Raw genomic sequence first — 15,387 nt, forward strand, 5'->3', positions numbered from 1 at the left:
ATACCGCCTACTAATTGCTAGTGCTGCATGTATTGTAATACCGCCCACTGACTTTCTAATGCAGCATTCCCAGTAATACTGCCCAGTAACGTCCTAAAACAGCATGTCTTGTAAAACCGTCCACTAACTTCCTAAAACAGCATGTTTTGTAAAACCGCCCACTAACTTCCTAAAACAGCATGTTTTGTAAAACCGCCCACTAACTTCCTAAAACAGCATGTTTTGTAATACCGCCCACCAACTTCTAATGCAGCATGTCTTGTAAAACCGCCCACTAACTTCCTAAAACAGCATGTCTTGTAAAACCGCCCACTAACTTCCTAAAACAGCATGTTTTGTAATACCGCCCACCAACTTCTAATGCAGCATGTCTTGTAAAACCGCCCACTAACTTCCTAAAACAGCATGTCTTCTAAAACCGCCCACTAACTTCCTAAAACAGCATGTTTTGTAAAACCGCCCACTAACTTCCTAAAACAGCATGTCTTGTAAAACCGCCCACTAACTTCCTAAAACAGCATGTCTTGTAAAACCGCCCACTAACTTCCTAAAACAGCATGTTTTGTAATACCGCCCACTAACTTCCTAAAACAGCATGTTTTGTAAAACCACCCACTAACTTCCTAAAACAGCATGTTTTGTAATACCGCCCACCAACTTCTAATGCAGCATGTCTTGTAAAACCGCCCACTAACTTCCTAAAACAGCATGTCTTGTAAAACCGCCCACTAACTTCCTAAAACAGCATGTTTTGTAATACCGCCCACCAACTTCTAATGCAGCATGTCTTGTAAAACCGCCCACTAACTTCCTAAAACAGCATGTCTTGTAAAACCGCCCACTAACTTCCTAAAACAGCATGTTTTGTAAAACCGCCCACTAACTTCCTAAAACAGCATGTCTTGTAAAACCGCCCACTAACTTCCTAAAACAGCATGTCTTGTAAAACCGCCCACTAACTTCCTAAAACAGCATGTTTTGTAATACCGCCCACTAACTTCCTAAAACAGCATGTTTTGTAAAACCGCCCACTAACTTCCTAAAACAGCATGTTTTGTAATACCGCCCACCAACTTCTAATGCAGCATGTCTTGTAAATCCGCCCACTAACTTCCTAAAACAGCATGTCTTGTAAAACCGCCCACTAACTTCCTAAAACAGCATGTTTTGTAATACCGCCCACTAACTTCCTAAAACAGCATGTTTTGTAATACCGCCCACCAACTTCTAATGCAGCATGTCTTGTAAAACCGCCCACTAACTTCCTAAAACAGCATGTTTTGTAAAACCGCCCACTAACTTCCTAAACCAGCATGTTTTGTAAAACCGCCCACTAACTTCCTAAAACAGCATGTCTTGTAAAACCGCCCACTAACTTCCTAAAACAGCATGTCTTGTAAAACCGCCCACTAACTTCCTAAAACAGCATGTTTTGTAATACCGCCCACTAACTTCCTAAAACAGCATGTTTTGTAAAACCGTCCACTAACTTCCTAAAACAGCATGTTTTGTAATACCGCCCACCAACTTCTAATGCAGCATGTCTTGTAAAACCGCCCACTAACTTCCTGAAACAGCATGTCTTGTAAAACCGCCCACTAACTTCCTAAAACAGCATGTTTTCTAATACCGCCCACCAACTTCTAATGCAGCATGTCTTGTAAAACCGCCCACTAACTTCCTAAAACAGCATGTCTTCTAAAACCGCCCACTAACTTCCTAAAACAGCATGTTTCGTAAAACCGCCCACTAACTTCCTAAAACAGCATGTCTTGTAAAACCGCCCACTAACTTCCTAAAACAGCATGTCTTGTAAAACCGCCCACTAACTTCCTAAAACAGCATGTTTTGTAAAACCGCCCACTAACTTCCTAAACCAGCATGTTTTGTAAAACTGCCCACTAACTTCCTAAAACAGCATGTCTTGTAAAACCGCCCACTAACTTCCTAAAACAGCATGTCTTGTAAAACCGCCCACTAACTTCCTAAAACAGCATGTCTTGTAAAACCGCCCACTAACTTCCTAAAACAGCATGTTTTGTAAAACCGCCCACTAACTTCCTAAACCAGCATGTTTTGTAAAACCGCCCACTAACTTCCTAAAACAGCATGTCTTGTAAAACCGCCCACTAACTTCCTAAAACAGCATGTCTTGTAAAACCGCCCACTAACTTCCTAAAACAGCATGTTTTGTAATACCGCCCACTAACTTCCTAAAACAGCATGTCTTGTAAAACCGCCCACTAACTTCCTAAAACAGCATGTTTTCTAATACCGCCCACCAACTTCTAATGCAGCATGTCTTGTAAAACCGCCCACTAACTTCCTAAAACAGCATGTCTTCTAAAACCGCCCACTAACTTCCTAAAACAGCATGTTTCGTAAAACCGCCCACTAACTTCCTAAAACAGCATGTCTTGTAAAACCGCCCACTAACTTCCTAAAACAGCATGTCTTGTAAAACCGTCCACTAACTTCCTAAAACAGCATGTTTTGTAAAACCGCCCACTAACTTCCTAAAACAGCATGTTTTGTAAAACCGCCCACAAACTTCCTAAAACAGCATGTTTTGTAATACCGCCCACCAACTTCTAATGCAGCATGTCTTGTAAAACCGCCCACTAACTTCCTAAAACAGCATGTCTTGTAAAACCGCCCACTAACTTCCTAAAACAGCATGTTTTGTAATACCGCCCACCAACTTCTAATGCAGCATGTCTTGTAAAACCGCCCACTAACTTCCTAAAACAGCATGTTTTGTAAAACCGCCCACTAACTTCCTAAAACAGCATGTTTTGTAAAACCGCCCACTAACTTCCTAAAACAGCATGTCTTGTAAAACCGCCCACTAACTTCCTAAAACAGCATGTCTTGTAAAACCGCCCACTAACTTCCTAAAACAGCATGTTTTGTAATACCGCCCACTAACTTCCTAAAACAGCATGTTTTGTAAAACCGCTCACTAACTTCCTAAAACAGCATGTTGTGTAATACCGCCCACCAACTTCTAATGCAGCATGTCTTGTAATACCGAAGACTAACTTCCTAAAACAGCATGTCTTGTAAAACCGCCCACTAACTTCCTAAAACAGCATGTCTTGTAAAACCGCCCACTAACTTCCTAAAACAGCATGTTTTGTAAAACCGCCCACTAACGTCCTAAAACAGCATGTTTTGTAAAACCGCCCACTAACGTCCTAAAACAGCATGTTTTGTAATACCGCCCACCAACTTCTAATGCAGCATTTATTGTAACACCGCCCACCAACTTCTAATGCAGCATGTCTTGTAACACCGAACACTAACTTCCTAATGCAGCATTTATTGTAATACCGACCTCCAACTTCTTAATGCAGAATGTCTTGTAAAAATAACAACTAACTTCCTAAAGCAGTATGTCTTGTAATACCGCCTACTAATTGCTAGTGCTGCATGTATTGTAATACCGCCCACTGACTTTCTAATGCAGCATTCCCAGTAATACTGCCCAGTAACGTCCTAAAACAGCATGTCTTGTAAAACCGTCCACTAACTTCCTAAAACAGCATGTTTTGTAAAACCGCCCACTAACTTCCTAAAACAGCATGTTTTGTAAAACCGCCCACTAACTTCCTAAAACAGCATGTTTTGTAATACCGCCCACCAACTTCTAATGCAGCATGTCTTGTAAAACCGCCCACTAACTTCCTAAAACAGCATGTCTTGTAAAACCGCCCACTAACTTCCTAAAACAGCATGTTTTGTAATACCGCCCACCAACTTCTAATGCAGCATGTCTTGTAAAACCGCCCACTAACTTCCTAAAACAGCATGTCTTCTAAAACCGCCCACTAACTTCCTAAAACAGCATGTTTTGTAATACCGCCCACTAACTTCCTAAAACAGCATGTCTTGTAAAACCGCCCACTAACTTCCTAAAACAGCATGTCTTGTAAAACCGCCCACTAACTTCCTAAAACAGCATGTTTTGTAATACCGCCCACTAACTTCCTAAAACAGCATGTTTTGTAAAACCACCCACTAACTTCCTAAAACAGCATGTTTTGTAATACCGCCCACCAACTTCTAATGCAGCATGTCTTGTAAAACCGCCCACTAACTTCCTAAAACAGCATGTTTTGTAATACCGCCCACCAACTTCTAATGCAGCATGTCTTGTAAACCGCCCACTAACTTCCTAAAACAGCGTGTCTTGTAAAACCGCCCACTAACTTCCTAAAACAGCATGTTTTGTAAAACCGCCCACTAACTTCCTAAAACAGCATGTCTTGTAAAACCGCCCACTAACTTCCTAAAACAGCATGTCTTGTAAAACCGCCCACTAACTTCCTAAAACAGCATGTTTTGTAAAACCGCCCACTAACGTCCTAAAACAGCATGTTTTGTAAAACCGCCCACTAACTTCCTAAAAAGCATGTTTTGTAATACCGCCCACCAACTTCTAATGCAGCATGTCTTGTAAATCCGCCCACTAACTTCCTAAAACAGCATGTCTTGTAAAACCGCCCACTAACTTCCTAAAACAGCATGTTTTGTAATACCGCCCACTAACTTCCTAAAACAGCATGTTTTGTAATACCGCCCACCAACTTCTAATGCAGCATGTCTTGTAAAACCGCCCACTAACTTCCTAAAACAGCATGTTTTGTAAAACCGCCCACTAACTTCCTAAACCAGCATGTTTTGTAAAACCGCCCACTAACTTCCTAAAACAGCATGTCTTGTAAAACCGCCCACTAACTTCCTAAAACAGCATGTCTTGTAAAACCGCCCACTAACTTCCTAAAACAGCATGTTTTGTAATACCGCCCACTAACTTCCTAAAACAGCATGTTTTGTAAAACCGCCCACTAACTTCCTAAAACAGCATGTTTTGTAATACCGCCCACCAACTTCTAATGCAGCATGTCTTGTAAAACCGCCCACTAACTTCCTAAAACAGCATGTCTTGTAAAACCGCCCACTAACTTCCTAAAACAGCATGTTTTGTAATACCGCCCACCAACTTCTAATGCAGCATGTCTTGTAAAACCGCCCACTAACTTCCTAAAACAGCATGTCTTGTAAAACCGCCCACTAACTTCCTAAAACAGCATGTTTTGTAAAACCGCCCACTAACTTCCTAAAACAGCATGTCTTGTAAAACCGCCCACTAACTTCCTAAAACAGCATGTCTTGTAAAACCGCCCACTAACTTCCTAAAACAGCATGTTTTGTAAAACCGCCCACTAACTTCCTAAAACAGCATGTTTTGTAAAACCGCCCACTAACTTCCTAAAACAGCATGTTTTGTAATACCGCCCACCAACTTCTAATGCAGCATGTCTTGTAAAACCGCCCACTAACTTCCTAAAACCGCATGTCTTGTAAAACCGCCCACTAACTTCCTAAAACAGCATGTTTTGTAATACCGCCCACCAACTTCTAATGCAGCATGTCTTCTGAAACCGCCCACTAACTTCCTAAAACAGCATGTCTTGTAAAACCGCCCACTAACTTCCTAAAACAGCATGTTTTGTAAAACCGCCCACTAACTTCCTAAAACAGCATGTCTTGTAAAACCGCCCACTAACTTCCTAAAACAGCATGTCTTGTAAAACCGCCCACTAACTTCCTAAAACAGCATGTTTTGTAATACCGCCCACTAACTTCCTAAAACAGCATGTTTTGTAAAACCGCTCACTAACTTCCTAAAACAGCATGTTGTGTAATACCGCCCACCAACTTCTAATGCAGCATGTCTTGTAATACCGAAGACTAACTTCCTAAAACAGCATGTCTTGTAAAACCGCCCACTAACTTCCTAAAACAGCATGTCTTGTAAAACCGCCCACTAACTTCCTAAAACAGCATGTTTTGTAAAACCGCCCACTAACGTCCTAAAACAGCATGTTTTGTAATACCGCCCACCAACTTCTAATGCAGCATATCTTGTAAAACCGCCCACTAACTTCCTAATGCAGCATTTATTGTAACACCGCCCACCAACTTCTAATGCAGCATGTCTTGTAACACCGAACACTAACTTCCTAATGCAGCATTTATTGTAATACCGACCTCCAACTTCTTAATGCAGAATGTCTTGTAAAAATAACAACTAACTTCCTAAAGCAGTATGTCTTCTAATACCGCCTACTAATTGCTAGTGCTGCATGTATTGTAATACCGCCCACTGACTTTCTAATGCAGCATTCCCACTAATACTGCCCAGTAACGTCCTAAAACAGCATGTCTTGTAAAACCGCCCAGTAACGTCCTAAAACAGCATGTTTTGTAAAACCGCCCACTAACTTCCTAAAACAGCATGTTTTGTAAAACCGCCCACTAACTTCCTAAAACAGCATGTTTTGTAATACCGCCCACCAACTTCTAATGCAGCATGTCTTGTAAAACCGCCCAGTAACGTCCTAAAACAGCATGTTTTGTAAAACCGCCCACTAACTTCCTAAAACAGCATGTTTTGTAAAACCGCCCACTAACTTCCTAAAACAGCACGTTTTGTAATACCGCCCACCAACTTCTAATGCAGCATGTCTTGTAAAACCGCCCACTAACTTCCTAAAACAGCATGTCTTGTAAAACCGCCCACTAACTTCCTAAAACAGCATGTTTTGTAATACCGCCCACTAACTTCCTAAAACAGCATGTTTTGTAAAACCGCCCACTAACTTCCTAAAACAGCATGTCTTGTAAAACCGCCCACTAACTTCCTAAAACAGCATGTCTTGTAAAACTGCCCACTAACTTCCTAAAACAGCATGTTTTGTAAAACCGCCCACTAACTTCCTAAAACAGCATGTTTTGTAATACCGCCCACCAACTTCTAATGCAGCATGTCTTGTAAAACCGCCCACTAACTTCCTAAAACAGCATGTCTTGTAAAACCGCCCACTAACTTCCTAAAACAGCATGTTTTGTAATACCGCCCACTAACTTCCTAAAACAGCATGTTTTGTAATACCGCCCACAAACTTCTAATGCAGCATGTCTAGTAAAACCGCCCACTAACTTCCTAAAACAGCATGTTTTGTAAAACCGCCCACTAACTTCCTAAAACAGCATGTTTTGTAAAACCGCCCACTAACTTCCTAAAACAGCATGTCTTGTAAAACCGCCCACCAACTTCCTAAAACAGCATGTCTTGTAAAACCGCCCACTAACTTCCTAAAACAGCATGTTTTGTAATACCGCCCACTAACTTCCTAAAACAGCATGTTTTGTAAAACCGCCCACTAACTTCCTAAAACAGCATGTCTTGTAAAACCGCCCACTAACTTCCTAAAACAGCATGTCTTGTAAAACCGCCCACTAACTTCCTAAAACAGCATGTTTTGTAAAACCGCCCACTAACTTCCTAAAACAGCATGTCTTGTAAAACCGCCCACTAACTTCCTAAAACCGCATGTCTTGTAAAACCGCCCACTAACTTCCTAAAACAGCATGTTTTGTAAAACCGCCCACCAACTTCTAATGCAGCATGTCTTGTACAACCGCCCACTAACTTCCTAATGCAGCATTTATTGTAACACCGCCCACCAACTTCTAATGCAGCATGTCTTGTAATACCAAACACTAACTTCCTAATGCAGCATTTATTGTAACACCGCCCACCAACTTCTAATGCAGCATGTCTTGTAAAACCGAAGACTAACGTCCTAAAACAGCATGTTTTGTAATACCGCCCACCAACTTCTAATGCAGCATGTCTTGTAAAACCGCCCACTAACTTCCTAAAACAGCATGTCTTGTAGAACCGCCCACTAACTTCCTAAAACAGCATGTTTTGTAATACCGCCCACAAACTTCCTAAAACAGCATGTCTTGTAAAACTGCCCACTAACTTCCTAAAACAGCATGTCTTGTAAAACCGCCCACTAACTTCCTAAAACAGCATGTTTTGTAAAACCGCCCACCAACTTCTAATGCAGCATGTCTTGTAAAACCGCCCACTAACTTCCTAAAACAGCATGTTTTGTAATACCGCCCACCAACTTCTAATGCAGCATGTCTTGTAATACCGAAGACTAACGTCCTAAAACAGCATGTTTTGTAATACCGCCCACCAACTTCTAATGCAGCATGTCTTGTAAAACCGCCCACTAACTTCCTAATGCAGCATTTATTGTAACACCGCCCACTAACTTCCTAATGCAGCATGTCTTGTAATACCGCCCACTAACTTCCTAATGCAGCATTTATTGTAACACCGCCCACCAACTTCTTATGCAGCATGTCTTGTAATACCGAAGACTAACTTCCTAAAACAGCATGTTTTGTAATACCGCCCACCAACTTCTAATGCAGCATGTCTTGTAAAACCGCCCACTAACTTCCTAATGCAGCATTTATTGTAACACCGCCCACCAACTTCTAATGCAGCATGTCTTGTAATACCGAACACTAACTTCCTAATGCAGCATCTATTGTAACACCGCCCACCAACGTCTAATGCAGCATGTCTTGTAATACCGAACACTAACTTCCTAATGCAGCATTTATTGTAACACCGCCCACCAGCTTCTAATGCAGCATGTCTTTTAATACCGAACACTAACTTCCTAATGCAGCATTTATTGTAACACCGCCCACCAACTTCTAATGCAGCATGTCTTGTAATACCGATTTATTACCACCTAGTTGTGCCCCCTTGTATGACTCGTTATGTAGTCAGATAACATGGTATAGCACGTTATTACATGTAGCAAATTCCATAGCCAAGATCTTAATATCATACACTAAAAAGGAATGTAAGTGTCTTGTAATGCATACTTGTAACAGTTGATGAAACATATCTTGTCATACCATTCAGTTCACACTCTAATGTAACATGTCCTGTTGTACACATCAATTCACAAGGTGATGTAACATGCACAACGCACCAGTCACTCCCTGGTGAGCAGTGACGTGAACGTGCACTGTGAAGCGAGGTGTAAACGGGGTAACGTCGCGTTGCGTTCCAGATCATTGCCCTCTCGAGTAAGAGGTGTTCTGTCAATAATACGTTTGGACGCAACAGGAAAATCTTTGTTCATCAAGTCTGGTGACCTATTCCCATGAAGACCAACATGTTTACACCCACACAACCAGTGAAGATATGGGCAGAAGTCTGCAGCGACCCATGTTTGTCGTAAGAGGCGAGTAGTGGGATCGGTTTGTCAAGCTGTCTGGCTTGGTGGACAGGTACCGTCGTATCCACCATGTTGTATAGATCGATGTGTTTGTTGGAATGGATTGTTTGGTCCTGACTTGATTTTTTACAGACCACCGCCACATAAAGGAATATTGCTGTGCGAGGTTTAAAAACATAACAGATTAACAAACAAAAGAAGCACATACACCCATGAAACACCTGATGTCTATAGACTACTGACCCTTAACGATAGTTTCCTGACATTCTGCTGCCGATGTTGTATCGGAAACCAATGTCGCACTAACGGATCATTACGCAGAGAGTTCGAAAGGAGCACACATGCAAAAACAATAACACCTGGTGTATAAAGAACTTCTTTAGTAACAATCATGTCTATGTGTTCGGTTGAATGTTATTGTTTGAAATGTGACAATGTTGTTTGGTGCACTGTGTCAAAATTGCAATTAAACATTTCGGAATTTTTCGTGGTATACATGTGGAGCACACTCTCAACTTTGACATCAGAAAAAAATTATGCAGTTCCCTATTTTAACTTGTACTACAGGTTCCCAGGATTTACCTAGACGTATACTTATGAGGGGTGTAGCTTGTTGGGGAGGATATTCCTGAACACCTGCTGTCTTCCCTAGAATCCATGATCAAGCTGGAACTGTACAGTCAATCCTACTTTTAGCAGATATATCTTATGGATGTTGAACGGGTTCTGTCGTTTTATGTTCATACGTTCTACCAAATTATTACATCTGTTGTGGCTGGCGTGGCCTCTTGTCATTGCAAGCCTAACAAGCGATAACAGAAACACTTCCGCGATATTGTTCAAGTTTAATATCCCCACAGTGTCCGTGCTAGTACCAACACAGGGTCGACGGTATTGATTCCAACCCCGCTTTCAGAACCCTTCGGTATGCATGTCGTACTTACGAAAATTAGAACTATCAGCCTCTAAATTTGAGGTGTCAGTAGCGATCTGTCCTGAATCAAGTGCTTTGGTTATGAGTTTGTTGTAGGTCATTCCTCCTGAACATAGCTGTTACGAAGCAATCTTGTTGAGCTATGTTGATGGAAACATGTACTCAAGGGGGTTGTAGCTCCTGCAGATCTCGGCCCTTATGCAAATACTGACGTCTGATGTTGGTGCTATTGGATGTCCTTTTTGTGGTGCGGCTTTGACTAGGGCTGAAGGTGCCGTTTCTTGTGATTCTGAAGCTTTAGCAACGTTTTATGCTGACGCTACTATCCGATCCGAATATGAAAGTGCTGCTATGCCAGAATACGAAGGCAATATGAAGCTGCTGCTCTGTCAGTATTTGAAGCTACTTCCTTCTTTCATATAGAAGCTACTACCCTCTTCATATAGAAACTACTAGTACCTTCTTTCATATAGAAGCTACTTCATGTAGAAGCTACTACCCTTCTGAAACACGGAACTAATAAACTGTCGGAATATGAATGTATTTCCTCTACGCAACTACTATTGCAATATGAAGCAGCTATCCTGTTGTAATATGAACTTTCTAGTCTGTCGGAACATGAACCTACCATTTTGAAGCTGTTACCATGCCACGTGCATGAATCTACCACCATGTCAGAATATCTATCCTCAACTCTGTCCGTGTCTACTGACAAAGACACAGCTCGTAGCACCTTGTGTTGAGACGATACATGAAACCTGTCTGACACAATCCGATGGTGAGTAGCATAATGTGTGCATTTGCAAGAAAGTCATTCCACATACTAATGAAGCCGCGGTCCGAATTGTCCGGCACCTATTATAAATGTTAGTCGCATGACTCTCACCGAGTGAGTGCAGAATAAACACTGTGTTCTTTTTTTAAAAAAGAGTGTGTTTACGCCTCGTGAAAACGTCTTTCATATTTAACACGAATATTACCACCATTGCCACTTGTGGAAGATATTCCTACATATATCGTACATATGATGCTATAGGTGAACGTGCACAGTGTAGATTGCACGTGTTTCCCTTTTGGAGATAAACGGGTATGGAGGGAAGCATTTGGTCATTGTATATTTCTCCATTCTGCAGTCATGATTGGTCAAATTGTCCGCGTCACCTTTGCACTCGATCTCGATACGAACTTGTAAGATACTGTTTGTTTGCTGTGTGAATATCTTCTACCCGTTCCTTTCTTCCGTTTTAACAGAAATGGACGGACGTTTTGTTATCGTGGAACCGAACAGAGCACGATGACATCGACAACGTCCGGGTCCCCTCTAAGAAGATTTGGCTCCCTGACATACTGCTGTACAACTTGTAAGTATGGCTCACCCACCTTTCTTATAAGTCACCTACCTTTCCTATAACTCACCATGAGAAGGTGACCCTTCTGACACACACACACACTGCACACCTATTTCATATCGTTTATAATAATATGTGCATCTGGGGAAAACGTAGGGAAAGTCATAATATGCATTACATTAACATGTAGCCAAAATGCTGCACATTGGAAACGTTTATGATGCATGTTAGCCTTGACGACTGAGTGTTTGGGGTATCATTAGTAGTAATCTGCCCATCTTGGAAAAGGTGCTATATGTTTTTTTGATAAACAGACAGTGATAATGTTCCATATGGCAAGCGTTCAACTCTGAGCCGCGCTGTGAGCATTCTAGTCTTGACAGCCAGGTCTTTGGGGCAGTAATGTAGGGTGGTGACTATCGAGTTTTGGTATTCAAGCTTTTAGTGTTGGAGATAGTGCTGGTTCCTCTTTAATTAATGAACCTGTAATCCGTGTGTAATGGTGGATGAGACAGCAAGCATATTCCGAAGTGTTGTCCGTCATGCCGATTGCTGAAGAGCTGGCGCCTTGTTGGTTGTTCAAGTGGATAACATACACATGTGTCAACTCCTGTTGTTGCGTTTGGACAAGGACAATGGATGTATGTCTCATCAATGTCCTTGTGCAGCAAAGAAACCCTCTCTTCAAAACTGTTCATGTTTATTTCGATAGATAGTAAAGAAAGTGGCATAAACGTCTAGTGATTCACATTTAGTCTCAGTGTCTGGAACAACAGTATGTTTAGTGGACGATGTTGTCAACGGTGTGTTTACTGTGTGGGAGATCATCTTACTCTTCTCGTGGAGTGATGTTACAACCTTTCTTTGTTGACAGAGATGTCAGGGCCGCCCTCTTTTCTGCACTGATGCTAACGGCCTGGGTACATATAGGCCACTTTCGTTGAATGCCGAACCTCTTGATTTTGTGGGTTTGACAGTTGCTTTGACATAATTTGATTAGGATTGATGCGATTGCTGAAGATGGTGTCATTAATGTGAATTCTCCAGGGTTTTCATGAAGGGTTGTAGGTTAAAGTGAGGGTTTAGGTTTCTGTATGGTGTCTTTTCCATTATCTGCTTTTGTGTCTGTCCATTGTAGAGTAGAGGTGGGCAGTCCGAGTTAAATATTAGGCATGGCCATGTGTTACAGATAAAGTGTGGCTAGGTTATACTTTAGTAGCAGAAGGTGTATGGAAGGTGTAGACAAAGTAAATTATAAAGTAGATATGGACAGTGTGAATTATATGTTAGGTGTGGCCATTTGTGGACAGTTATACATACAAAATATCTGAGTTATATAATGATTGATTGTGGTCAACGCAACGTTATACAACGTATTATCTTGTTGATTATATTCTGTAGAAAACCTGATCCACATGACCTTCCCGCGAAGGTTCCTTCAAATACCCAGGTAAATCATTTGAGATGAACAAGATGCGATCGAAAATGATGAGACAAGTGTTTGGCATTGACTGTTTTCTTTGTCACTTATAACGATGGATTTTTTAAAACACATGCCTTTGTAATCCAAAGGGTTTTTTGTATTAATTGAAAGAATCACCTCAGTCTCCTTATATGAGGTAAGCTATGTACACATATTCCATGTATTGAGGAGACCCGATGCACGCAGTTCAGGAGTATGATTACTCTCTGTATGATGTAGGGCATGTTATTTTACCCGACCTGTGTTCAACGTTTCCATGAACGTTTAACCTAGGTAAATAAACCGGTATGCATGCTCATGTATTGGAAATCCGTGTAACTTCTTAAACACGTATTGACATAACGCACTTGAGAAAAAAAAGACACATGAACACACTAGGTTGACTTGCAATCAAAATGGGAAAGTCATATTTCGAAACGTTTGCATGCTGTTAAATGTCTGTACAATTTCAAACGTTTCTGTTGTTATGCGTCCATATTATTTGACTACATTGTTTGTGTATAATTAAGGATATAGTTTTATGCAGCTGGTGAATGTATTGTAATATCTATTTTAAGGGTATTTCTCTGGTTCAGTATAATTTCAGTTTGACTGTCAACATTAGTGTACATTCTAGGCGTTTTCCCACAAACGAACTTAGCCGTTATAGTAAGCTGTGCACACGTCCAACAATTCTCTCCCAGTCAAAAGTCACCTCACCATGTCGACACATTCATGAAATAGCGCCAGATTACATTCGTCCTTGTAGAATATACTTTGGTGTGTCCATACTGATCATTGCCTGGCTTGATTACCAGAATGTGTTATTTTGCGTGAGAGGGCTTTTGATGGTTTTGAAAACAACAAGTCGTTTGTGTAGAAGATATGTACTGGGATCCTCATGTAGGGGGAAACTGATATTTCATGAAACAGTGGCGAAAACAGTCTGTCTCAAACAAAATTACCAAGCCCCCATGAGCCACAGTGAAGGGCAAACTGAAGCTATACATTGAAGCCTTATGATACTTGGTATAGTCGCTTCTTGCAAGGCAAAAATCCTGAATAACGTATATGCTTCACACCACTGAGGATGTTGTAAGGTAATTAAAGCAGATTGTCCGGTATCCGTCACGCTAGGCCCACGTGGGTTGTCGTGTATTATTCATTCCGTCGGACACACTGTGTAACGGTGGGAAATGCCCACTGTGATGACCACGTCCACTCAACTGGACGTCTAGCAGCCATATCGTGATTACCTTCGTTCGTCATACATGATTTAGGCATATCAATAAAGGTAATTAACACCACAGTCAATATTGCTATGGCAGAGTCCTGAAATAGAAGTCGATTTTTTCTTTCAACAAATATTGTATCAGCTGTTGATCTCGTATTGTTTCAAAGTGGTCTCACTTGGTCAATATGCTGTGTATACAACTACGATTGCGTTTGAAAACGTCTTAGTTCGTGCTACTGAAAGCAAAATTGTTGCATGGGTCATGTAGTGCGTGTTAACAGAACACGCAGTGATTGGCCTATCCCCATCAGCGGCCGCTCCTGGCTGCATGATAAAGACCTGGACTGGTGGTACCAGCACCTTGGAATCAACCACACCTTACCAGCAACCACACCTGTCTTCATTACTGCCAATCTGATAGTCTTCACTGTTCCGAAGCTCACGGGAGGCTGGCTGCAAACCTACAATTGGGTTCGTGACACAGAACACCAATATGGCATGCTGTGCTGTATTACGTTGCGCGATTTGTGATTAACCTCAGACGTCACGGTGATAACTACCTGACGAATGGCACAGAAAAACTTAATCTCTCGTTACGGCCAAAACGTTCTTGAAGTAGCATGTCTTGTTACACCCACCAGTAACTTCCTAACGAAGCATGACTTGACATACCTACACATGAGTCCTCGAAGTAGCATGTCTTTTATACTGGCCAATAACTTCCTGATGTAGCATGACTTGTTACACCCACCAGTAACTTCCTAACGAAGCATGACTTGACATACCTACACATGACTCCTCGAAGTAGCATGTCTTTTATACTGGCCAATAACTTCCTGATGTAGCATGACTTGTTACACCCACCAGTAACTTCCTAACGAAGCATGACTTGACATACCTACACATGACTCCTCGAAGTAGCATGTCTTTTATACTGGCCAATAACTTCCTGTTGTAGCATGTCTTGTTACACCCACCAGTAACTTCCTAACGAAGCATGACTTGACATACCTACACATGAGTCCTCGAAGTAGCATGTCTTTTATACTGGCCAATAACTTCCTGTTGTAGCATGTCTTGTTACACCCACCAGTAACTTCCTAACGAAGCATGACTTGACATACCTACACATGAGTCCTCGAAGTAGCATGTCTTTTATACTGGCCAATAACTTCCTGTTGTAGCATGTCTTGTTACACCCACCAGTAACTTCCTAACGAAGCATGACTTGACATACCTACACATGACTCCTCGAAGTAGCATGTCTTTTATACTGGCCA

The 15,387-nt window shown here is 41.5% G+C and overlaps 1 protein-coding gene across 1 annotated transcript in view; it reads left to right on the top strand.

The window, feature by feature from the left end:
- Window positions 1-15,387, top strand: part of LOC137283615 (neuronal acetylcholine receptor subunit beta-3-like) — a 55,290-nt gene that overhangs the window by 19,223 nt on the left and 20,680 nt on the right. Inside the window, exon 3 of the mRNA XM_067815208.1 lies at window positions 11,314-11,423. Coding sequence (XP_067671309.1) covers window positions 11,314-11,423 — 110 coding nt within the window. The remainder of the gene's footprint in view (window positions 1-11,313; window positions 11,424-15,387) is intronic.

This window comes from Haliotis asinina, chromosome 5 (genome assembly GCF_037392515.1).
Source record: "Haliotis asinina isolate JCU_RB_2024 chromosome 5, JCU_Hal_asi_v2, whole genome shotgun sequence".
In the NCBI taxonomy this organism is placed as follows: Eukaryota; Metazoa; Mollusca; class Gastropoda; order Lepetellida; family Haliotidae; genus Haliotis; species Haliotis asinina.